General features: G+C 42.6%; 1 protein-coding gene across 1 annotated transcript; it reads right to left on the bottom strand.

The window, feature by feature from the left end:
* Window positions 1-530: 530 nt before the first annotated feature.
* LOC145348275 (interleukin-12 receptor subunit beta-2-like) lies at window positions 531-23244 on the bottom strand. Its single transcript, XM_080196473.1, has 6 exons — window positions 23043-23244; window positions 21948-22178; window positions 21337-21438; window positions 18902-19057; window positions 2456-2587; window positions 531-553 (listed from the first exon to the last, which is right to left on the bottom strand). Exons 1-6 carry the CDS (start codon window positions 23221-23223, stop codon window positions 531-533), a joined length of 825 nt encoding a protein of 274 aa, XP_080052599.1. The 5' UTR covers window positions 23224-23244.
* Between the last annotated feature and the right edge of the window lie 354 nt (window positions 23245-23598).

The following is a 23598-nucleotide window of genomic DNA, read 5'->3' on the forward strand; positions in this document are numbered from 1 at the left end:
TTAAGTTTGCAGCTGACACCAAAATTGGTGGCATAGTGAAGGAGGTTATCTAGGATTGCAATGAAATCTTGATCAATTGGGCAGTGGGCTGATGAATGACAGATGGAGTTTAATTTAGATAAATGTGAGGTGATGCATTTTGGTAAACTGAACTAGGGCAGGATTTACTCAGTTAATGGTAGAGTGTTGGGGAGAGTTCTAGAACAAAGAGATCGAGGAGTACAGGTTCATCACTCCTTGAAAGTGGAGTCACAGGTGGACAGAGTGGTGAAGAAGGCATTAACATGCTTGGTTTCATTGGTCAGAACATTGAAAACAGGAGTTGGAACATCTTGTTGAAGTTGTACAAGAAAATGGGAAGGCCACACTTGGAATACTGTGTACAATTTTGGTCACCCGTTAAATAGAAAGGATATTATTAAACTAAAGAGTGCAGAAAAGATTTATTAGGATGCCACTAGGACTTGATAGCTTGACTTACAAGGAGAGGCTGGATAGATTGGGATTTTTTTTCTCTGGAGTTTCAGAGGCTAAGGGGTAATCTTATAGAGGTCTATAAAATAATAAGAGGCATAGATTGACAAGATAGTCAATATATTTTCCCAAAGTTAGGGGAGTCTAAAACCAGAGGGCATAGGTTTAAGGTGAGAGGGGAAAGATACAAAAGAGTCCAGAGGGGTAATTTTTTTTCACACAGAGGATGGTGGAACAAGCTGCCAGAGGTAGTAGTAGAGACAGGTACAATTTTGTCTTTTTAACAGCATTTGACAGTTACATGGTAAGATGGGAACAGAGGGATATAGGCCAAACATGGGCAATTGGGACTAGCTTAGTGGCTAAGAAAAAAGGGGTGGCATGGACAAGTTGGGCCGAAGGGCCTTTTTCCATGCTGTAAACATCTTAGAGTCATAGTGGTAGAGTTATAGATGAGTCTTATAAGGAAGACTCAGAACTTTAACTTTATTTCTCTCTCCACAAGTGCAGCCAGACCTGCTAAGTATTTCCAGCAGTTTCTTTATTATTTCTAAAAGATAAAAACAGCTGAACATACTGAGTGAGAGTGTTCTTTAGAGCTACAACTGCTCTCTTTCAGCTGTTTATCGACTCATTGTACATTTCCTTTGCTGTTTGTATTTATTGATTTATTTTTGATTCCCCAGTATTTTCATTTTCTTTACTCATCACAACTTAGAATTTCATCCTGCCTGCTTGGATATTATCTGTATTATTACAATTTCAAAACTTTGGGTTATAGAGAGAGCACTTCATTCCTGTGCTCTGATGGATAACTCATTTTGGAGTGGGCAAATACTGATGAGGCAGTAATGCCATGACAAATTCTTAAGGTCCAAATTCCAATAGTTCCACCTTATTTATGCTGGATCTCAATATTTAAAAGTGCTGACTAGGATTGTTAGGCGCTACTAGTAAAGTTAGTGAGGCTGCTTATACAATTTAGATGCTGTAAAAGTAATTTTGCATCAACATCTTTGTTCCTTTTTTTAAATTTGCTGTTGCAATCTACTATGTCAGTGGCGTTTTGCCTTGTGCTGAGGGATTGACAGTTACAATCATCCCTCCTCCTAGTACGACATATATTTTGTAGACAGATCATATTGAAGGTATCATTGGAAATTCCCTCCTATCTTTCATTCCTGGTAAAGGATAGGTTCAACGAATACAGGCCCGATTGATGAGGTTCTAGTGCAAGTTTCTAACCCCCATTTGCTTGTAACCCCGCACTCAAGATCATTAGCAGAAACAGTGTTTTCAGTGGGGCTACCGCAGACTTTCCCAAAAGGCCCTTTCCCCAAACCTCCAGTGGGTCAGCAATGGAGTTCCAAGGCAGGTATAACACACGCCCAGCTATCAGGATCACTTATCTATTACTAGCAGCAGATCAAAATTGGAGATCAAGTATGAAAGACTTCAAACAAAACAGCATTTACCAGCAACTCTATTATATTAGCATGAAGACTCAGATCAGGTTGAGGTTTTGGTCTTGGAGGGTGGAGGTCTTTGTCTTTATGGATGCATCATCAGACTGCAGTTAGTGACAGGTATCACTGAAATAATAGGAAACCTGATATTGGGGAGTCCGGGAGAGGGCAGGGACTTGGAAAGTCCATGGATGTGATGTCCCATTGTGTGCGTGCAAGTGTCCGTTATCCATCCATCTGTCCAATCAAGCAGGAGGGCTCAGGACCAGAGTTTGGAGGGTTGTTGTGGTTAGGTAAGGCTTTGGGTGCTTGTGGCTTGGTGGGAGGTTGGGGTGGGGGGTTCTTGGGAATTGGGGGGTTTGGTTTGACAGGTGGTTGGGGTGTTGGTGGGGGGGTTAAATGCAGGCATCCAAAGGGCATGCATAAGAAAAGTGGACAACTGGATCCAGGTTGAGAAAATAAACTTCTCTCACACCAGTTCTTTGAGATTAAAAGTTACAGAATGAGTCACGTACCTCGCTTGATGGTTGTCTCTGCTCCTTTTGCCCCTTCTCCTGCGGCTGTGGTGGCGGTCATATGAACAATGTAAACAGTGTCAATGTCAAGGGTTAGCCAGTAAGTCCTGACATTGGCATTTGTGACATAACCTAACAAAATAAAAATAAATCTGTTAATTGATCAATACAAAATATAATTCTATATTCATTTCTTCCAATTAACTCTGATGACGTTTATACCGTTGAAGTTCCAAATCTATTGAAACATCAGAGTAATACTGAATGCCTGACTTTCGGTGAGGTGGGGTGGTAAGATTGGGCGGGAGACGAAAAATGAGAAACTTGCCCAATTCATGCCTCCCCTGATCGGACCGACCCTGTTTTGCTGGTAAAATTGTCTTTGCACCCAGAAAGAGTGCAAAGCCAATTTAAATATTAATGACATGTTATTAATGAGTCCTGGATGCTGTTGTTCCAGCTCTCTTGCCTTAACCATCTCACCAGTCAAATTTCTCCCCATCAAGAATCACGGATGGTCTCCACCAGTGGAGACCAAACATGATGGTTTTCCCGGGGGATCTGAGTCTATTAAGCACCCTGGGTGATCAGGGGAAGGGCCAGGCAGTCTCCATGGGGCAGTGCCAGCTAGGGGAAGGGGGGGTGGGGTTTTCCATTACACTCCTAACTTGTAGATGGTGGACAGGCTTTGGGGAATCAAGAGGTGGATTACTCACTTCAGGATTCCCAGCTTCAATTCCTTCCTCAAGAACTCCTTGCGTGCTCACTTTCTATGTTTCTTCTGAGTATATCCAAGTCTATTTGAATTTTGAAACATTCCATGCTGTTCAAAAAAATTCTGCTTTTCTATTTTTATTACCAAAATGAATAACCTCACATTATACTCCATCTGCCACCTTGCTGCTCACTCACTTAACCTGTCCACATCTCTTTGCAGCCTCTTTGTGTTCTTCCTACAGCCTGCACCCTTACCTTTGTGTCATCAGCAAATTTAAATGCATTACTCTCGGCCCCTTATGAGTTACTAATATAAATTGAAAATAGCTGAGGTTTCTGGTCATTGTAGCAATCCACTAGTTACAGTTGACAACTTGTAAAAGCCCTGTTTATCCCTTTATATTTTCTTCATCTCTGTGTTGGCACGGTGGCACAGTGATTAGCATTGCTGCTTTACAGCACCAGGGACCCGGGTTTGATTCCCAGCTTGGATCACAGTCTGTGCGGATTCTGCACTTTCTCCCCGTGTCCGTTGGGTTTCCTCCGGGTGCTCTGATTTCCTCCCTTAGTCTGAAAGACTTGCAGGTTAGTAAGGAAATCCGCCTGCAGCTGTACAAGGTACTGGTGAGAACACATCTGGAATACTGTGAGCAGTTTTGGTCCCCTTATTTAAGCAAAGATATTATTTCATTGGAGGCAGTTCGGAGAAGGTTTACTGGGACGATCCCTGGTATGGAGGGTTTGTTTTGAGGAAAAGTTAAACAAGCTGGGACTCTACTCATTGGAATTTAAAAGAATTAGAGGTGATCTTAATGAAACATATAGGATTCTTAAGGGGCTTGACAGGGTAAATGCTAATAGGATATTTTCGCTCATGGGGAAAGTCTAGGATCAGAAAGCATAAAGGGATGTCAAAAGATTAAGATGAAGAAGAATTTCTTCTCTCAGCAGGTTGAGTCTTTGAAACCTCTTGCCACAGAGAGCTGTGGGTGCAGAGCTTTCTTTCTGCTCATTCACCATCATCATTCTGTTATGCAGCCCAATGTTAAACATCCTGTTGACTGGGGGATTCAGGTGCTTGCATGGTGGGCAGAAGTTACAGCTAGCCTGCACCTCTCAAAGAAGTGGTGCATTCAAGTTGCAACAGCTGCTGGAACTATCAGCAATGGAGTCAAAGTACCAGCAAAGCAACAGACCAGAGAGAGCGCTCCCGGAGGTGGAAAGTAGGAGAGAGATCACATATCCACAGGGAGCCCAAAGACCTTTGAATGTGAATGGAGTGTGAACAGGCAGTCACAAATGTCAATTCAAGAAGTGTAGCCCTGTGGACCTGACTGCAGTCTCAGAAAAAGCTCAATGATATCGAGGTCAGTGGAAAGAACATCTTTAGATGCCTTGGCCTACCCATCCAACAGGAGGTCTTACGGTGCAGTGGATAGCGTCCCTACCTCTGAGACAGAAACTCCAGGTTTGAATCCCACCCAGGACTTGATGGTCAATGAATGTGCATTCATAACATGGCCAAACAGAATAAATATTAAGCTGCAAATCCTTCCAATACACACGAATGTCAGGCAGTAAGAGTGGGAAAGATTTTATGATGGAAAGAAAGTGGGAAACCTACCATCACTATCCATAGCCCTAGATTACAACATGCATGCAAAAATGCATGCAGCCAGAGCAACTTGGACTCTGCCTGCATGTTATTGTTCAACATGGGTGAACAATAACACATCAGCAACACACACACCAACCCCAACCAGTGCTCAATGCATCACACCCTATTGCTCACCCATCAGCAATCTCTAACAATCAGTATGTGTGTCTGATATTCAGATGTGCTGCTTAACAACTCTCAAACTTACCAATGCTGCAACCTTATACCCATATTTTGCAGCTCCAGCACCTTTTCAGCCTGTCAGCAGTGACAAACACATTATTGAAACACATTGCAGTATATATCTTCCCTCTCCCTTGCCAGACAGGGGCAGCTGATACCTGGGGATACCACCTGCTGAAAGCTCTTCTCCAAGTTGGAAACATATTGCTGTTCCTGGACTTCCTTCCCTAACAGCACTATGGTGTACCTACTCCTTGGGGACTACAGCGGTTCAAGAGGGGCAGCTCACCACCATCTTTTCAAGGGCAATTATGGATGGGCTATAAATGCTGGCCTAGCCACCAACACCCACATCCCATAAATTTAAAAAAATAAGATGGCAGGGAACAGGAGACAACAGCAGAGAGCCAATGATGGGCATGCAGGCCTGCATCTCCTGGGCCTCGGAGGAATTGGTGCTGTGAATAATTGATGCAGCAGTGTCACTGCAACCGGTGTCACTGAGAACACTCAGAATGATGGCATTTTCCAGCCCTCTGCACCTTCTTAAATCCCACTTCACCCTCACTCAGCTTTCTAGCATGGTGCAAGATACATATGATGAGAACATGGAACTCCAGCTTTCCATCCAAACTCAACCATCCTTTGCCCCTACCTTTTCCTTTTAGATTACAGATATCCAAAATCTCACTACTAAGGGTGCAAGAAAGGGCACATCTGATGACGAAGATCTGATGCTCACAATTACCAACTCAGATGCTCACTGTAGAGGGTAGGATTTTGATGGGATCAAAAGGTGATGAGTTCCTGTGCACAGATGGGCTGAGCATGGACACAGGAAATGACTAGTGCATATGTTAGCGCCCCAGAAGGTGAAGTTGCAGATGGGGTCTCCTGTAGACTACTCAGGTGAGGACTTCAATGAGGTGGGGAACAGGCAAAGGCTGATGGGCATGTCTATTGATTTCCTTGATGCACTGGCACATCTGCCATAGTGCCTGTTGCCACTGTCAAGGAGCATGAAGAAATCATAGTCCAGCTCAGAGACAGGAAGGGGGCAGTCACTATGATGGGGGTGTACTACAGATTTCCCAACGGCCCATGGAAAGTTAAAGAATAGATATGTAAGCAGATTCTGGAAGATGTAGAAATAAGAGTTGTTGTAGTGGGAGACTTTAGTTTTCCTCATGTTTTCTAGAAATCCCTTAGGGCCAGCGGTCCAGATGATGAGGAATTTGTTAAATGTGTCCAGGAAGGTTTTTTGGAACAATATGTAGATAGTCTGATTAGAGAGGGGGCTATACGGGACCTGATACTAGGGAATGAGCCTGGCCACGTCACCAAACTGCAGTGGGGGAACATCTGGTGAACAGTGACCACAATTCCATACGTTTTCAGATACTCCTGGAAAAGGACAAGTGTTGTCCAAAGGTTAAGGTGCTAAATTGGAGGAAGGCTAACTACAACTGGATTAGGCAGGATTTGGAGGCTATTGTTTGGGAAAGACCATTTTGAGGGTAAATCCACATCGGGCATGTGGGAGTTTTTTTAAGGAGTAGTTGATTGCAGTGCAGGATGGGCATGTGCCTGTGAAAAGGAAGGACAGGAAAGGCAGGATTCGTCAAAAAGAAAAAGGATGTACACATGAGGCCTAGGCAACCAAAAATAGATGAAGCACTTGAAGAATACAGGGAAAGTAGAAAAGAACTCAAACAAGGAATTAGGAGGGCAAAAAGAGGTCATGAAATGTCCTTGGCAGGTAGGCTTAAGGAGAATCACAAGGCATTTTCTACATATATTAGGAAAAGGCAAGTAGTTATAGAAAGAGTTGGTCCACTTAAGGACAAAAGAGGGAAATTATACATAGAACCAAAGGAAGTGGGTGAGATCTTTAATGAGTACCTTGCATTGGTATTCATAAAGGAGAGGGACATGTTGATTGATGGTGTCTTGGAGGGATATGTAAACCCTCTAGAGCAAGTCATTATTACAAGGGAGGAAATGTTAGGTGTATTAAAAAGCGTTATGATAGACAAATCCCCAGGGCCAGGTGGCATCTATCTCATTACTGAGGGAGACGAAAGAGGAAATTGCTGGCCCTCTAACAGAAATCTTTGTCTCCTTGTTAGCCACAGGTGAGGTCCCAGTGGATTGGAGGACAGCCAAAGTTGACCTGTTATTTAAGAAGGTTAGCAAGGATAACCCAGGGTAATGACAGGCTAGTGAGCTTGACGTCAGTGATAGTGAAATTGTTGGAGAAGATTCTTAGGGATAGGATATCTTCAATTTGGAACTGGATGGTTTTATTAGTGACAGACAGCACGGTTTTGTGCGAGGGAAGTCATGTCTCACTAACTTGACTGAGGTTTTTTTGTGGGATGACAAAAAAAGATTGAAGGAAGGGTCATGGGTGTTGTCTACATGGACTTTAGTAAAGCATTTGACAAGGTCCCTTGTGGCAGGCTGGTGCAAAAGATTAAATTTCACAGTATCGAGGCTGAACTAGCGAGATGCATTCAGAACTGGCTTGGCCATTGAAGATAGAAGGTAGCGATGGAAGGGTATTTTTCTGAATGGAGGTCTGTAACTAGTGGTGTTCTGCAGGGATTACTACTGAGACCTCTGTTGTTTGCAATGTATATATATATGACTTGAAAGAAAATGTAGCTGGTCTGATTAGCAAGTTTACAGATGTTACTAAATTGGAGTTGTGGATAGCAATGAAGATTGTCAGAGAATACAGCAGGATATTGATAGGCTGGAAAATTTTGGAGAAATGGCAGATGGAATTTAATCCAGACAAATGCGAGGTGATACATTTGGAGGTGAATTCAGATGGGAGTTATAAAATACATGGCAGAGCCATCAGAAGCATAAACACACATAGATCTGAGAGTATAGTCCATAAATCCTTAAAAGTAGCAGCATCGTTGGAAAAGGAGGTGAAGAAAACATATGGTATGCTTGCCTTCATCAGCTGGGGCATCAAGTATAAAAGTTGGCCAATTATGTTAGCTGTATAAAACATTGGTTAGGCCATATTGGAATACTGTGTCCAATTCTGGTCACCGCACTACCAGAAAAATGTGGATGCTTTGTGGGGAATTCAGAAAAGATTTACCAGGATGTTGCCTGGTATGGAGGATATTAGATATGAAAAGAGATTGAACAAACTGGGACTGTTCTCCCTGGAAAGACAAAGGCTGAGGGCGACCTGATAGAAGTTTATAAAGGTGACCAGTTGGAAACATTTTCCTAGGGCAATTACAAGGGGGTACAAGTTCAAGGTAAGGGCAGAAAGATTTTTAATGGAGATGTGCGGGGGAAGCTTTTTATACAGAGAATGGTGAAGGACTGGAATGCACTGAGTTTGTAAGTAAAGGGATTCTGGTGAAGGAACATCAGCCACGGAGGAATTATTTCAGGTTAGATATGGATCAACCGCCAGTTTCAAGAATCCAGGCTGACACGGCATTGACACTAGCATTCAACTTTGCAGTTTGGGGTTCCTGGATTTAAAAAAGAGTTTTGTACCTTCAGTTCCTTTTGGAGAATGCTGCTGGTAGTTTATACTCACTGATAAAGCCTGTGTTCACTATGATGCTATTTCCTTCCCCACCCCCACCTTGCAGATAGCTGATATGAATCAAACGTCAGCACCTCAACAGCTGCTGAAGCTGGGCTTCTCCTCAACCTCCAACAACTGTTTTTCTACCACTAAGAATCTCCCCACCCCCCAATTATATAACTGCTTCTTCAGCCCACCTAAATTGCAATGAGAAGCCTCACAGTTGTGCTGTTCTGCTCTTATTTCCACCTTGTCAGCCCCTTATTACTCTGCCTATCGCTTGAACCAATAGAGGCATAGACCATTAAGTAGTTAGACAACCTTTCTCAAGCTCTGGGACCATGTTCCCTAGGACACAGAGTATATATGTTCAACATGCAGCCCTCAAAACCAGATTTCAAAATGCTGGCCTGCCAATCACAGACCATTTCATTCCCAAGTTTATTGCTAAGTAGTTCACTAGTGAACCTAACAGGAGCAAATGTGGCAGAAAACCAATTAATGATTGGAGGCGCAGCAAACACCAGCAGCGATGAGTATGGGCTGAGGAACTGAGGGTTGGGAAGCCAAGCAGCAGGGTCTAGGGAGCTGAGTGTGAGGGTGTGAGGCCCAGGGAGCAAAGGTGCCTGGGTACAGGGAGCTGAGATGCCAGGGTACAGCACCCAGGCATTCAGAGTGGGGGCCAGGTGCCTGGAGTGGGAACACAGGCATGCCGCAGCAGGAGCGATGCCCTCTGGCATCTGAGAGAGTGTGTGAGGGTGGCAAAGATAGTGAGAGCAATAAAGAGTGTGAAGAGGAGACAGATTGTGCAAGGGGAGTGAGAGAAAGGATGAGAAAGGGTGCAAGGGGAATGAATGGGGGATGTGAAGGGGTTGAGAGACTGTGAGGGGAGAGAGTGCGAGGAGACAGAGAGAAAGTGAGAGAGTATGAGAGGGGAGAGAGTGAGGGTGTACAAAGGGGGAGAGAGAGAGGGAGTGCCAGAGGGTGAGTGTGTGTGAAAGGGGTGAGAGAGTATCATTCTTCATTCGTTTACAGGATGTGGGTCTCGCTTTCTAGGCCAGCATTTATTATCTATCCTTAATTGCTCTTTAGAAGGTGGTAGTGAGCTGCCTCATTGCAGTCCTTGAGTTGTAAGTACACCTACAGTGCTGTTAGGGAGGGAAATCCAAGATTTTGATCCAGCAACAGTGAAGAAATGGCAACATATTTCCAAATCAGGATGGTGAGTGAGGTGGAGGGGAACCTCCAAGTGGTGGTGTTCCCAGGCATCTGCTGACCTTGTCTTTCTCGATGGTGGTGGTCTTGAGTTTGGAAGGTGCTGCCAAAGGAACATTAGTGAGTTAGAATAGAATAAAATCCCTACAGTGCAGATGGAGGTCATTCAGCCCATTGAGCCTGCACTGACAACAATCCCACCAAGACCCTATCCCTGTAACCCTATGTACTTACCCTGCTAGTGCCTCTGACACGAAGGAGCAATTTTGCATTGCACATGTTTGGAATGTGGGAAGAAACTGAAGCACCCAGAGGAAATCCATGCAGACATGGGGAAAATGTGCAAACTCCACACAGACAGTCATCCAAGGCTGGAATTGAAACTGGATCCCTGGCATTGTGAGGCAGCCGTGTTAGTCACTGTGCCACTGTTCCTGTTGACTCCAGTTTTGCTAGAACTCCTTGATGCCATACTCAGTCAAATATAGCCTTGATGTCAAGGGGCCCAGGTTCAATTCCTGGCTTGGGTCAATGTTTGTGTGGAGTTTGCATGTTCTCCCTGTGTCTGCATGGGTTTCCCTCTGGTATTCCAGTTTCCTCCCGCAGTTTGAAAGATGTGCTAGTTAGGTGCATTGACCTGAACAGATGCCAGAGTGTGGCGATGAGGGGAATTTCATAGTAACTCCATTGTAGTGTTAATGTAAGCCTTACTTGTAATAAACTATTTACTAATAAATAAACGTTAAATTACATAATGTTATGTTACGTTATGTTTTTACCCTGGCTCTTTTGTCCATGTTTGAACCAAGGCTGTAATGAGGTTCAGAAGCTGAGTGATCTTGGTAGAACCCAAACTGAGTGTCTTGGCAGAACCCAAAATTGCTCCTTAGTGTCAGAGGCACTAGCAGGGTAAATACATAGGGTTACAGGGATAGGGTCTTGGTGGAATTGTTGTCAGTGCAGGCTCGATGGGCTGAATGACCTCCATCTGCACTGTAGGGATTTTATTCTATTCTAACTCACTAACGTTCCTTTGGCAGCACCTTCCAAACCCAAGACCACTACCATCTGGAAAGACAAGGTCAGCAGATGCCTGGGAACACCACCACTTGGAGGTTTCCGTCCATCTCATTCACCATCCTGATTTGGAAATATGTTGCTGTCGCTGGATTATCGCTAAGGAAGTGCCGCTTGATTGCACTATTGATGACCCCTTCTGTCACTTTGCTAAGGCAAGAGAGGGTATGAGTGGGAGGGGACACGGAGTGTGAAGCGGGGAGGTGGGAAGTGAGAGAATGTAGTGTTTGAAGGTGGTGACAGTATGGTTTGGGTGGAGGGTCTGAGGCAGAATGTGACTGTAAGTCTGACGCACTCCCAGTATCAATGTTCTCCCTCACCCTCACCTACACACACCATTATGCATTCTCACAGTGAGTGAGGGTGACTGAGTGAGCACTCTGAACCTGGGAGAGAGCTAGAAACATGCACTCTCACCATATCACACTCTAACACCCAGCTTCATTTATTATTCATTGTTTTATTTTGCTTAGCCAGCCATTTCTTTTCATACCTCAGATTATCTTTTGGTATTCATGTTTATTATTGTGCAAAACTTCATGTTTCTGAAATTTGCTCATTGGCCCATTGAATGTGAAACATTCTGAAGTGTAGCCCTCTCCCTCATGCAAAAATGTCAGACAAGCCTGACATCGAGGATTAACAGGAAATTTAATAGAGATATTCATAATCATGAAGGTAAACAAAAAGTGGGTTAGAGAACAGCAATGCTCATAAGAATCAAAGCACAATGCAGCAAGGAAAGTAGAAACAGTTCTTGTGACAAAAGGGGCAGTAACAAGACAATACAGATTGAAGATAATTGTCAAAGTCGGAGACAAGATGAGGAGGTATGTTTTATGCAACGAGCTGTTATGGTCGGGAATGGACTGCCTGAAATGGTGTTGGAAGCAAATCCAGTCATAATTTCTGAACAGGAAACATCTGTTGGGCAATGGGGAAGAAGCACTGGGAATGGGACTAATTAAATTCAAAGAGCTGGTACAGCTATGATGGGTCAAATGGTCGCTATCTTGTGCAGTTACATTCTATGGTTTTATGAACAGTACTGCTCTGAGCTCCCTGCAAGGCAGACTGCAGGGGCTGCAGACTACAGGTGTTGCTGCCATTTCCACCATTTGCTGTGATAAACAGTTGTATTTTATATTTTTTTTATCACCTAATCCTGTCAAACTTTACATTCTCTTAATATTATTGAATTGTTTAAAGCCAGATATAAACCATATAAATGACTGCTTCTACTTATTGTACTGCCACTTAAGAATTCACAAAACTGTTAACCCTAATGAAATCAAAAGCTTTTAAGAAGCAACATTGGAAATGAACAAAGGTGTTAATTCAATTCATGAATAAAACTAATGCAGAATAAGAGTAACAATTCAAAATGCTGGAAACACCCAATGGTTAAGCATCATCTACAGAGCAGGGAATGGGGTTATGCTGAATTTTTATTCTGGGGTTCAGATCCCAACATCAAATCTCAACTCCCCACTGCATGAGTTCCTCATGCCTGAAATGAGCAGGCCAGTTAGTGCCCAGAGAGATCATCACCCAACAAACGATTCCCGAGACTGGAAGACCAATAGGAGGCCCTCTGTCAGTCACATATCAGCAACCCCAGGATTAGGGACAGACAGGTCCACAATTTCCCACCACCCTCCACAGCATTGGTCTCCTGCCAGGGGCTTGCCTTCAGGCTATTTTTATTCCAGGAGGAACAGGGGTGGAGGTACCCCAGCCTACTTGTGGTCAGTAGCCTATAAAGACCAATGATCTAATAGGCTCTTCAATCAGCAGAAGCTGACTGAGACCTAAACATGGCCAAGGGATGGAGATGGTGTCCTGGTGGCAGGTCAGAGACCTTCCCATATCTGCTGTGGCCATTGGAACACAGCTACAGATTCTGGCCAGTGTTAGATATGGGAGCTTCCAATATAGCAGGGAGAACAAAAGAGCACCTCAAGATGGGGGTGCCTTTTGAAGAGTTTTTTTTCCAAATTTTGACCAATAAAAGGTCGCAGCTGTGAGGCTAGAGAAACTGGACTCCACTGGATGGCCAGTAACTGAAATTGGTGGGGGCGGGAGGCAGGAGAAGAAGCAGAGGGTAATTCTGTTAACAGCCTGTGGTGCCCAAAGCTATAAGCTGTTAAGGAGCTTGACTTCTCCGGATGCCCCAACACTAAAACCTTTGAAGAACTCAAATAAGTAGTAAAGGGGTGTTATCACCTGAAACCCTTGGTGACTATGCAGAGATACAATTTTAACTTGATGGCAAAACCAGCTTTTGTAGTGAGGTTGAGGCAAATGGCTGGACATTGTGAATTTGGATCTGCCCCTAATGAGATGTTGAGAGATCGGACTAGTGTATGGGATGAATAATATTGCCATATAGAAGAAACTGTTGGCAGAAGCAGAAATAACCCTAAAGAACGCTTTAGTAATTGCCCTTCCTATGGAAAGTGCAGAAGAGGGCTCATTGGAAATCCAAAGCATGCAAGCTGGTGAGGCCCACAAAGTTTGGAGAGAAACTGCTAATGGCAGTAGCACCAGGGATGTTGGTGCAAAATTTAACAAACAAAAAAGTCCAGAACCAGAGAAAGTGCAGATGTATAGGGGAGTCTGTCTACAAACTAAGAACTGTGAAGATTGTGTGGGAGCCCACTGCAGGGAGAAGTGTAGGTTTAGGGAAGCCATGCATTTTACCTGTGGCAGGAAGGAGCATATAAGAAGTAAGTGCAACACTAAACAGGACCTGCCCGGTGCTAGAAAAAAAATCCCAGCTCCAGTGCTCAGCGTAGAGAGTCAATCTGAAGAAGGATCAGATGTATACAGTTTGAATAATGTTAAGGTGGGCAAAGTGGCTCCTGTCATAATCATGCTGATTAACAGTCGTCCATTCAAAATGGAGGGAGACACAGGAGCTCTGTCACAGTATAGAGAGAACAAATTTATCAATACCAACAGGGAGGAGTCCAGCCCCTGAGTGTAAAAAAAGTTGCAACCAGGCAGCTGATGTACATTTTCAACACACAATAGAGAGCCTATTATGACATTGACTTGGATGATGCCCTAATTAGGGAGCCATAGAACAGGAGCCCTTAATCAATCCAGAGGAAGTTTCATAGAGGTTCCAGGGAGCTGGAATAAGTTTAAAGAGAGAGAACTGCACTTTTAAGGTAAACAAAGTGGGTTTAATGTAGATGCATAAGGATTGCACCCAATGGAAGATAAAATTAGTGTCATTAAAGAAGCACCAGCCCCAAACAATGTCTCAGAGTTAAAAACTTTTCTTGGAATGGTAAATTATTATGGTAGATTTATTCCAAACTTGTCTGTGATATTGGCATCTCTACATGCATTTTTAAAAATACATCAGAGATGGCACTGGAAGACATATCTAAATGCAAGCTTTAGTCAAGTGAAACAAGCCCTGCAGTCATCCTGCTTTTTCAACCCTTCAAAATAAATCACTCTCTCATGTGTGCTGAGTCTCTACAGAATTGGAGCTGCCTTATCATATAAAAGGAAGCAAGGAAGGACTGGATAGAAAGACTCATTGGCTATGGTTCAAGGACCCTAAATGATGCAGAAAAAGTACACTCAATTCGAGAAAGAGGGGTTGGCCATCATCTTTGGGATAAAGAAATTCCAACAATATATTTATGTTGGTACTTCACCATAATTACTGATTTATAAACCCCTGCTAGGCCTTCTTAAAGAAAATAAAGCCATCCCTCCAATAGCATCTGCAAGGATACCGCATTGGGCATTATTATTGGTCACTTATGAATATACCTCAGACTGGGGACACCATATGTCAAATGCAGACACCATGAGCTGTCTCCCAGAAGGTATGTCAACTGTCAATGCCACATGAAATGATCTTTGCCTTGAATTTCCTCAACACACTAATTGTGTCATTGCAACAGATCAAATAATAGACTCAAAGATCTAATTTTGACCAGAGTTGAGCATATGGTTCTTCACAGCTGGCATTCAGATAGAATATCTGAACAAGCAACACCTTTTCAAACAAGGAAGGACAAATTGAATTGCGAAGATGGCACCCTTCTGTGGGGAGCAAGGGTGGTCATTCCCATGCATGTAAGGAAGTTATTATTGGAGGAACTACACAGTGTCCTCCCCCCATCCCCTGAGATGTCCAAGATTAAAATGTTGCTCCTAACAGTGTGTGATGGTCCAGGTTAGATCAGATATAGAAAGCATTTTGTGAATGCACATTCAGAATGGCTAGACATCTATGAAGTGAAGTCCAAGACCTCTTTTGAAACAGGAAAAGTGAAGGCAAACCCTCACCACCCATGGTTTGCAGGCACTGGTTTTAGACAATGGAGGGTGTGGAGATCAGAGGCACTGCGGTTAGCACTGCTACCTCACAGTGCCAGGGACCCAGGTTTGATTCCTGGCTTGGGTCACTGTCTGTGTGGAGTTTGCACATTCTCCCTGTGTCTGCATGGGTTTTCTCTGGGTGCTCTGGTTTCCTCCCACGGTCCAAAGATGTACAAGTTAGGTGGATTGGCCATGCTAAATTGCCCCTTAGTATTGGGGGAATAGCTAGGATAAATGCATGGGGTTAAGGGGATAGGACCTGGGTGGGATTGTGATCAGTGCAGACTCAATTGGCTGAATGGCCTTCTTCTGCACTATAGAATTCTATGACAGCATTTACCAGCAAGGAGTTTCAGCATTTCATGTTGTCAAATGGTATTAAACATATATATCTTGTAACTGTATCACCCCTCAAATGAATTGGTGGAGGGGACTGTGCAAACTTTTAAAGCAGCCATGAAGAATGAACCACCAGCATCCGAGCTGACCAAATTAACATGTTTTGCTATTACCAATTAAATGACACACCCTTCATGACCACCGAATAACTCCTGCCTCCGAGTTGCTGATAGATAGGCATATTCGAATCTGGTGTTTCCAAATGTGGCAGGGAGGGTGGAGACAAAGCTGTGTGCCAAAATAAAATCATGATTCATCAAGACCTGGGAGAACATTCAAAGTGGATGATTTTAGTCTATGCTAAAACTTTTAGTACTGGTCAGTGTTGGGTCCCAGGTGTTGTGATGGCCAGGAAGAGCCCAGTATTGTGTGACGTAGAAGTCCCAAGGTAAGGTACTGAAGAAGCATCTTTAGAAGAAGGGAATGTTTTGAGTTCAGATGACCCATTGTCAAAGCTTAACAATTAGGCCATTGTTTCTGAATTGTACCCTTCCTCAAATGAAAAGTGAAAGATAAACAAAGGCCTTTTGAGTGGAAGAGAAAATGGTGTTGAAGATGGAAAATAAAAGACACTGAATGCTTCAAATTGACAGAGCAAGTTTTCTTAATTTTTTTTGTGTGATGTCAGCACCTCTGGAGAGTCTAGCATTTATTGTTTATGTCTAATTATCTTTGAGAAGCCATGATGTGAAGATACCTGCTTTGTACTGGGGTAGGCACAGTAAGAAGTCTCTCAACACCAGGTTAAAGTCCAACAGATTTATTTGATAACACAAGCTTTCGGAGCACTGCTCCTTCATGAGGTGAGTGAAGAGTTGGGTTCACAAACAGGAGACATATAGGCACAAACTCAATTTACAAGATAATGACCCCAACTCTTCACTCACCTGATGAAGGAGCAGTGCTTCGAAAACTCGCGCTACCAAATAAACCTGTTGGATTTTAACCTGGTGTTGTGAGACTTCTTACTGTGTCATTGAGAAGACAGTGATGGGTCACTGCTTTGAATCATTGCAGTCTATTTGGTGCAGGTGTAACCACTGTGCCGTTAGGAAGGGCGTTCCAGAAATTTTGCTCAGTGACAGTAAAGGAACAAGATGATATTTCCAAGTCAGGATGGTATTCAGCTTGGAGGAAAGTGTTAAATGGCCTTTATTCTTCTGTAATGGAAGCCATAGGTTTGAAAGATGCTGTTAAAGAAGCCTTGACAAGTTGCTGTAGTGTATCTAGTGGATGATGTACACTGCAGTCGAGTTAATGGAGGGAGTGAATTTTGAAGGTGCTGGATGCTGCCAATTAAGTGGACTGCTTTGTCCTGGGTGGTGTTGAGCTTCATAAGTATTGTTGGAGCTGCATTCTCAAGTGAAGAGAATTCCATCACATTCCTGGTCTGTGCCTTGTGCTATAGGGAATCAGCAGCTAAAATACTTGTCACAGAATTCACAGCCTCTGATTTGCTCTTGTAGCCACAGTACTGTTGTGACTGAGGTACGTTTCTAGTCAATACTGATTCCTAGAATGTTGATAATTGAGGAACAGTGGTGGCAATTATGTTGAACATCAGTAGGAGGTTATTAGATTCTTTCCTGTTGGAAATGATTATTTCCTAGCTCCTGTGGCATAAACATTACTTTGGTTGAAATGAACTGCAAATTGCTTATCAGCAAAGTAGGAAAGTTTGACAATATGAAAGACGAGCTCGATGAGGCATTGCAATAACAAAGGAAGGACCGAACAAAACAAATGAGTTATGGGAAATTGGAATAGGTCAAGAAAATGGGGAGATTGCAGATAAAAATACTGAAAAACTAACAAAACAAGAATATATGCCCATGGCTGTCATCTGTAACCATGTGAGAGGTGTAATTTGCAATGTTTAATTACAGATGTGTTTGCTGAGTTGCCACGTTTGGTTGCAGCTCACAATGTAATCTTACATCTGTCCTGTTACCTGCTCTGTTTAGCAAACCTGGGCTTTGAAACAACACTTTGTTGAGACACAAACACAGGATTTGGTCTCTGACATAACCACCACAAAGGTTTTGACCACCTGGCAGAAACCTAGCTCTATGATGTGTTAACCATGCTAACTGCATCAATGGAGAAACAAACACAAGATGGAAAGTACAAAATGCAGCAGCTACAAACAAAAATAGAAGGTCACTGTTGTAATGACAGAACCTGCAACTGCAGTTTGCAGAGAATAAAATGACACACAAAGAGCAAACTCTCAGACATTGTAAGCATTAGCTTGCAGCTGAACAAAAGAGAAAAAAATTAAATTATCAACAGTGCTTCTTGCACTCTCATGCAAATTGAATATTTTATTGTTTCCTCCCTGTGCACATGTCTCAAAATATGTAACAAAACAACAGTCTTGCTAACAGCTAGCAGAACTCAGCTGAAAGAGCATTCTATGATTTCCTTCCTGTTCTGTTCCCTTCTGTTAGAAAACAAGTTAATTTTAGATCTTGGCTTGTGCATCATCAGCTACGTAAACAAACTGCTTATGTTTGCTACTTTTCTCCTTTTGGTTTCTTGAAGATATGGACTTGAGTTGGGGCAATGGTTCAGCTCTGGGACTCCTCCCAAATGACCATTTTGCATGAAGTGAAACAATGTGGTTAATGCTGATGTTTGCCGATGGTGTAAAACATGCAGTCTTCATTCCACTGCTCACCGTACATCTCTTCCAACCTTCATTTCCACAGTGGAAACACTACTCATGGTCACACAAAAATATTGCCATCTGCTGCTGGTTTATCTGCCTCCCACTCTTGCACCCTTGCAATTATCTCTCCCCTACCCTTAGCCCATGCCTGCCCTCACTTGTCAGATGCCGGTGAGTCCTGCTTCAATGGCAGCAGCTTCCCAGAAAGGTCCGGTGCTCAAAATAACATAGGCCTCTGGTCAAGCACATTGGGCTGATGGTCCAAAGAAGTGAAAATTGACCCCACTGTTTGGCAGCAGTTACTAAAGAGGGGTAATCTTGCCTGATGTTTTATTATCTTCCTAGCCTTGGAATGCTGAATCCAGTTAGACAGCTCCTGCTGCCATTTACTCACAGTCCTCCTAATTAGCTAATTCTTCACCAACAGAAAATAACTAATCAATTCACTCCAAGCAGAGAATGTACCGGGTTCTTGCTTTTTCTTTCTGCAGAGTCACCAAAACTGACATTTTTTAATAAACCTGATGTATCACCAATTGATTTGGATCATGATTGGTAGCTTTCTATAGTCTTGTTGTAAAGGAAAGTTAATATAACAACTGTACTTACGTGGCACAAGGTAAGACCCATCAGCACCTTTCTTCAGGTAGATGGTGTAGTTGGTGATAAACCCTTGCTGTTTTTCAAGTGGGATTTCTCCCCATTTCACTTGTACTTGCTGTCCAGCAAATTTAATGACTGAAATATTGGGTCCTGTTGTGGGTCCTGCAGATGGAAATGAGGAGATCTCAGGGTTACAATTACCTGTGGTGCAGGCTAACTGTATTAACAATGCTGAGGGGTGGCCTCACCAGCTTTTCTCCGACTAACCTTTCTGTTCCCTATCTGCATGGAAAATACATTTAGATAATCAAACCTGTAACAGGAACAACGAACAAAGAAAATTACAGCACAGGAACAGGCCCTTTGGCCCTCCAAGCTTTCTCCGTCCATGCTGCCCAACTGAACTAAAACCCCCTACCCTTTGGGGACCATATCCCTCTATTCCCATCCTATTCATTTATCTGTCAAGATGCCCCTTTAAAAATCACTACCGTATCCACTTCCACTAGCAACGTGTTCCAGGCACTCTCTACTGTGTTTAAAAACAAAACTCTGCCTCGTACATCTCCTTTAAACTTGCCCCTTGTACCTTAAACCTGTGCCCCCTAGTAATTGACTCTTCCACCCTGGGAAAAAGCTTCCGACTATCCACTCTGTCCACGCCTCTCATAATCTTGTAGACTTCTACCATGGTGCCCCTCAACCTCCATCGTTCCAGGGAGGAAAAAAAACAAATTTCTCCAACCTCTCCTCATAGCTAATGCCCTCCATACCAGGCAACATCCTGGTAAATCTTTTCTGTACCCTCTCCAAAGCCTCCACATCCTTCCGGTAGTGTGGCACCCAGAATTAAACGCTATATTCCAGGTGTGGCCTAACTAAGGTTCTACAAAGCTGCAACATGACTTGCCAATTTTTAAACTCAATACCCCGGCTGATGAAGGCAGGCATGCCTTTTGCCTTCTTGACTACCTTCTCCACTTGCGTTGCCACAAGTATGTGGGAAGTTTTATGAGTGTTTGTAACAAGGTGAAGCATTTTTTTTTAATTTCCACTATTTCAAGTAAAGTTTATAATTGTATTTGAAATTTCACTTGTCTGTTACATAATCTTTGAATTATGTTGATTTTAGTTGGTTTGTTACAGTTAAAGTTTTAAAAAGGAAAACTTTGTTCAATGGTATTCTTTCTCTGGAGTCATGCAGATTCCTTTCTTTAAAGATTTTAATTGGAATCTATGGGGCTCGTAACAAACATTACAAAATATGTTGCTTATTTTCATTAACAATATCACTGCTGTCTATTTGCAAGAGGCCCACATTGCTCCTGACCAGCTCTTTTTTTACAATTATGTCAGGAAAATGGTGCTGATTTTGATATCCAAAGCAAACTTCTTTTTGTATTTTTTTTTTACAGCTCTTCATATTTGCTTTGCTGTTCTTTGCCACATGCTGGGATCAGTGCTGTTAACCCACAAGCTCTTTTCTCCCATACTGTCCTCATTCTTTTGACAGCCATTAGAGAGCCTCTGAGTATAGATGTTTTAATTGTGGTTATTTGTTCAGTTCACCACAGATTGTGGAAATGTACGCATTTGCTTTTAACCAGTGTCCTGAGCTGGCGTTCTGTTTTAAAAAAAAATTGAGTGAGAGACATATTTCACCTTGTGATATGCATCCCCCAAAAAAATGGGAAAGGCAGTGTTGACAGGGGCTGCTTGGTCTTGCTGTTCTGTGTGGCAGCACGTTACTGGGAAAGCAGTGAAATGGCAAAATGGAGGTCAATTTCTTTAATGGTTTACTAGGTATACATATTATTGACTTGTAGTTCAGGCTGGTCGGTATCTGTGATGGTGTAGCTGATCTCATCTGAAATGACTGGGAAAGCAGAGCAGAACAATAGGGATTCCTGATGGCAGCACAGTGGTTAGCACTGTGACAGTGTCAGGAAACTGGTTCAATTCCAGCCTTGGATAACTGTCCATGTGGGGTTTACATTGTTTTCCCAGTGTCTGTGTGGGTTTCCTCCCACACTGCAAAGATGTGCAGGTTAGGTTGATTGGCCATGCTCAGTTGTCCCTTTGTGTCCCAAGATGTGTAGGCTAGGGGGACTAGCAGGGTAAATACATGGAGTTACTTGGCTAGGGACTAGGTAAAATGCTCTATCAGAGTTGGTGCAGACTCAGTGGGCTGAATGGCCTCCTTCTGCCCAATAGGGAATCTATGATCACTAGTCAGTGACTTCTATGGGAAAGTGGAAGTATGGGATTGTTGGCTGTGGTTACAATTGGATTCATTGTGATGTTCACATGAACAGAATGACCTCTTGGACAAACTAAGAGTCTAACCAATGTTCACAGAACACCACCAAGAAAGAAAAGTAACAACCTGTGCCAGCATTTTGTCAAATGATTTTCTTAAAAAAATCATGCCAAATACTTACTTCCTTCTACTGAATATCCCTGTGCTGAACAAGATCTTCCTGGTCCCTTTTGGTACATTGCAGTGACAGATATGTTGTAACGTCTTCTTGGTCTAATGCTTCCTAAATGAGATGATAGAAATAATTGTCATGTTAAAATAACTTGCTTTATTTTTGCAAATTGAATACAAAAGAAAGCATGAATTAACCATTGTGCACAAACCCATGCCAAAAACACAGCATGTACAATGCACCCTATTAGGACCTCTAACTCATATAGTTAATGAGCCACAACATTTCTCTCCGACCCAGAAAATTGTTGCACAATTCACATTTACACCTTCATTATTCAAGTTTGCTCTGTGCAGATAACTGTTCCATGATTTCAGTTGTATATGAATTGATTGCTTTCTCTGAACATTTGATCCTATCTGCCCATATTGATCTTGGAAGTACACATATTTATACAAATCTACTGGAAGGAATAAACTGGAACTTCATTTACTTTTGGACTATAGTGCAAAAAAAAATTCCAACCCAGTTTATAACATGAGTAATTTGAAGTAATACATAAGTTGGAAGACTTCACTCTGAGATGGAGCCAACATTGACAGAGCCTATTGTAAACTTACTACTTTCTGCTCCATGTTCTTGAGGTGAAGAGATTTGTCCAATAAACAAAGAGTGATTGTCCCTGGGAATTCTTTTCCAAACAAACTGCTGGTTGTTGCTGCCAACTGCATCTCTCCAGTCGACTACATAACCCAGAACTGGCTCACTGGTTTCGTCCGGTGGTTCCCATTTGACATAAATCCCAGAGTCTCCAGCTGGTGCCACCGTAAGGTTTCTGGGAGCCATCATATCTGTTCAATGATATTTCACAATGAAATCTATATTCTTTCATTACACATGTATCAAACTGATGTTATACCCGAGTTCAGGATCCCCCTTAAGAAGAATTCTTTTATAATTGACACTCTCTCCTCCTTAGTCAGGCTTGATCATGCACCAACTGAACTGAATACTCAGGCCAGGTACAAAGCAGTTGCCTCTATTCAATGTAATACTCACCTCAACTCTAACCCTAAAGTATCAGTATGACAATTTAGTTCTGGTTGGCTTACAGCCTTTCTGCTGACTGTTAAGGTATAATTCTGTGCTGTAGGAAATGCCTTCCCACGCTATCAGTAGTTGTGCTATTTGTTGAAAAAGTTAAGAATGAAATGTGGTTGTCACACAGTTGAGCTACAGAACTGGCTCATAATCAATGGTGGGGCTGAAAATGTCTATAGCTGAGGTGTGAAGCAAAGCTGCCAATTATCATGCCACAATAATTGTATTATCTGACTAATTATTTATCAATCTTGGAGGCATCAAGGAAAAAATTGACCATTTTGCTTTTTACATTTTCATCCACAAACCTGGCTCACACGGAATGGGTGAGGGGCCTGATCTTTGTCAAAGCCTCTTACAATTCTTTGCTAACAAATATTACAGACTGCCCAAGAAAGCCTCTTGCTTTCATTCCCCCTCCCTGGTGTGAGATGGCACAGTCTCCAGTCAACACCGTTCCGTTCAAAGTAGGTTATTCTGAGAATTGTGTGGGAGTAGAATCTACATCTGCCCCCATCCTGTAACAGGAAGAATCAGTATTTTTTAAAAAAAACAGTTTGTCTCTTTCACAAAGTCTCAAAAAGGAAAGGTCTCCTGTAAATAATAGGAATTACTTGCTTCTCCTATATGGAGTACCGCAGGTGTAGAGTTTCCCTTGGAGTTAAATGCAGAAATAAAGATGTGGTCTGGTGCCCACAGTGTTCGCCAGCTGTACTGAGTCTCTGATACATTGCACACTCGGACGGTCACTTCAAGTCCATTGTGCCGATAGAATATATGATAGCCGAGAATCATGCCCCTAGTTTCCTGAGGACGGAGAGGCTAGGAATGGAAAAACATAATTACACAACAGAAAAACATCAGCAAAGATCTCTCTTTTTTTTTTTAGCCTCTTACATTTTTAGAAAACCTGTAATTCTTAAAGAATTTTCCCTCTCATCATTAATAACACTGTTGTTCAGTTTGATGGGTTAATCAGAATGGGAAGCCATTTGCTCCTTCTCTAAATCCCAATATCTGGCCTTGAAAATGGAAAATCCAATTACTGCTGTTGGTAAAGTCAATAAATGCTGAGTCTTAAATGCGGTATTTTGATTACTGCACTAAAAAGATTTTACTGCAAGCATGTGCAAGGTGAGACACATCAAGAATGCACACAGCTTTTTAAAA

The sequence above is a fragment of the Carcharhinus amblyrhynchos genome, chromosome 9 (assembly GCF_965287045.1).
Source record: "Carcharhinus amblyrhynchos chromosome 9, sCarAmb.v2.hapA, whole genome shotgun sequence".
Taxonomy (NCBI): Eukaryota; Metazoa; Chordata; class Chondrichthyes; order Carcharhiniformes; family Carcharhinidae; genus Carcharhinus; species Carcharhinus amblyrhynchos.

Excerpts from the sequence above, each read along its gene's own strand:
- LOC145348275 (XM_080196473.1), bottom strand. The coding sequence starts at position 23,223 with ATGATTCTCGGCTATCATATATTCTATCGGCACAATGGACTTGAAGTG. Across the intron at positions 21,439-21,947 it reads AGAACATGGAGCAGAAAGTA|GAAGCATTAGACCAAGAAGA; the intron begins GTAAGTTTACAA and ends CATCTCATTTAG. Across the intron at positions 2,588-18,901 it reads TGGGTCTTACCTTGTGCCAC|GTTATGTCACAAATGCCAAT; the intron begins GTAAGTACAGTT and ends TTATTTTGTTAG.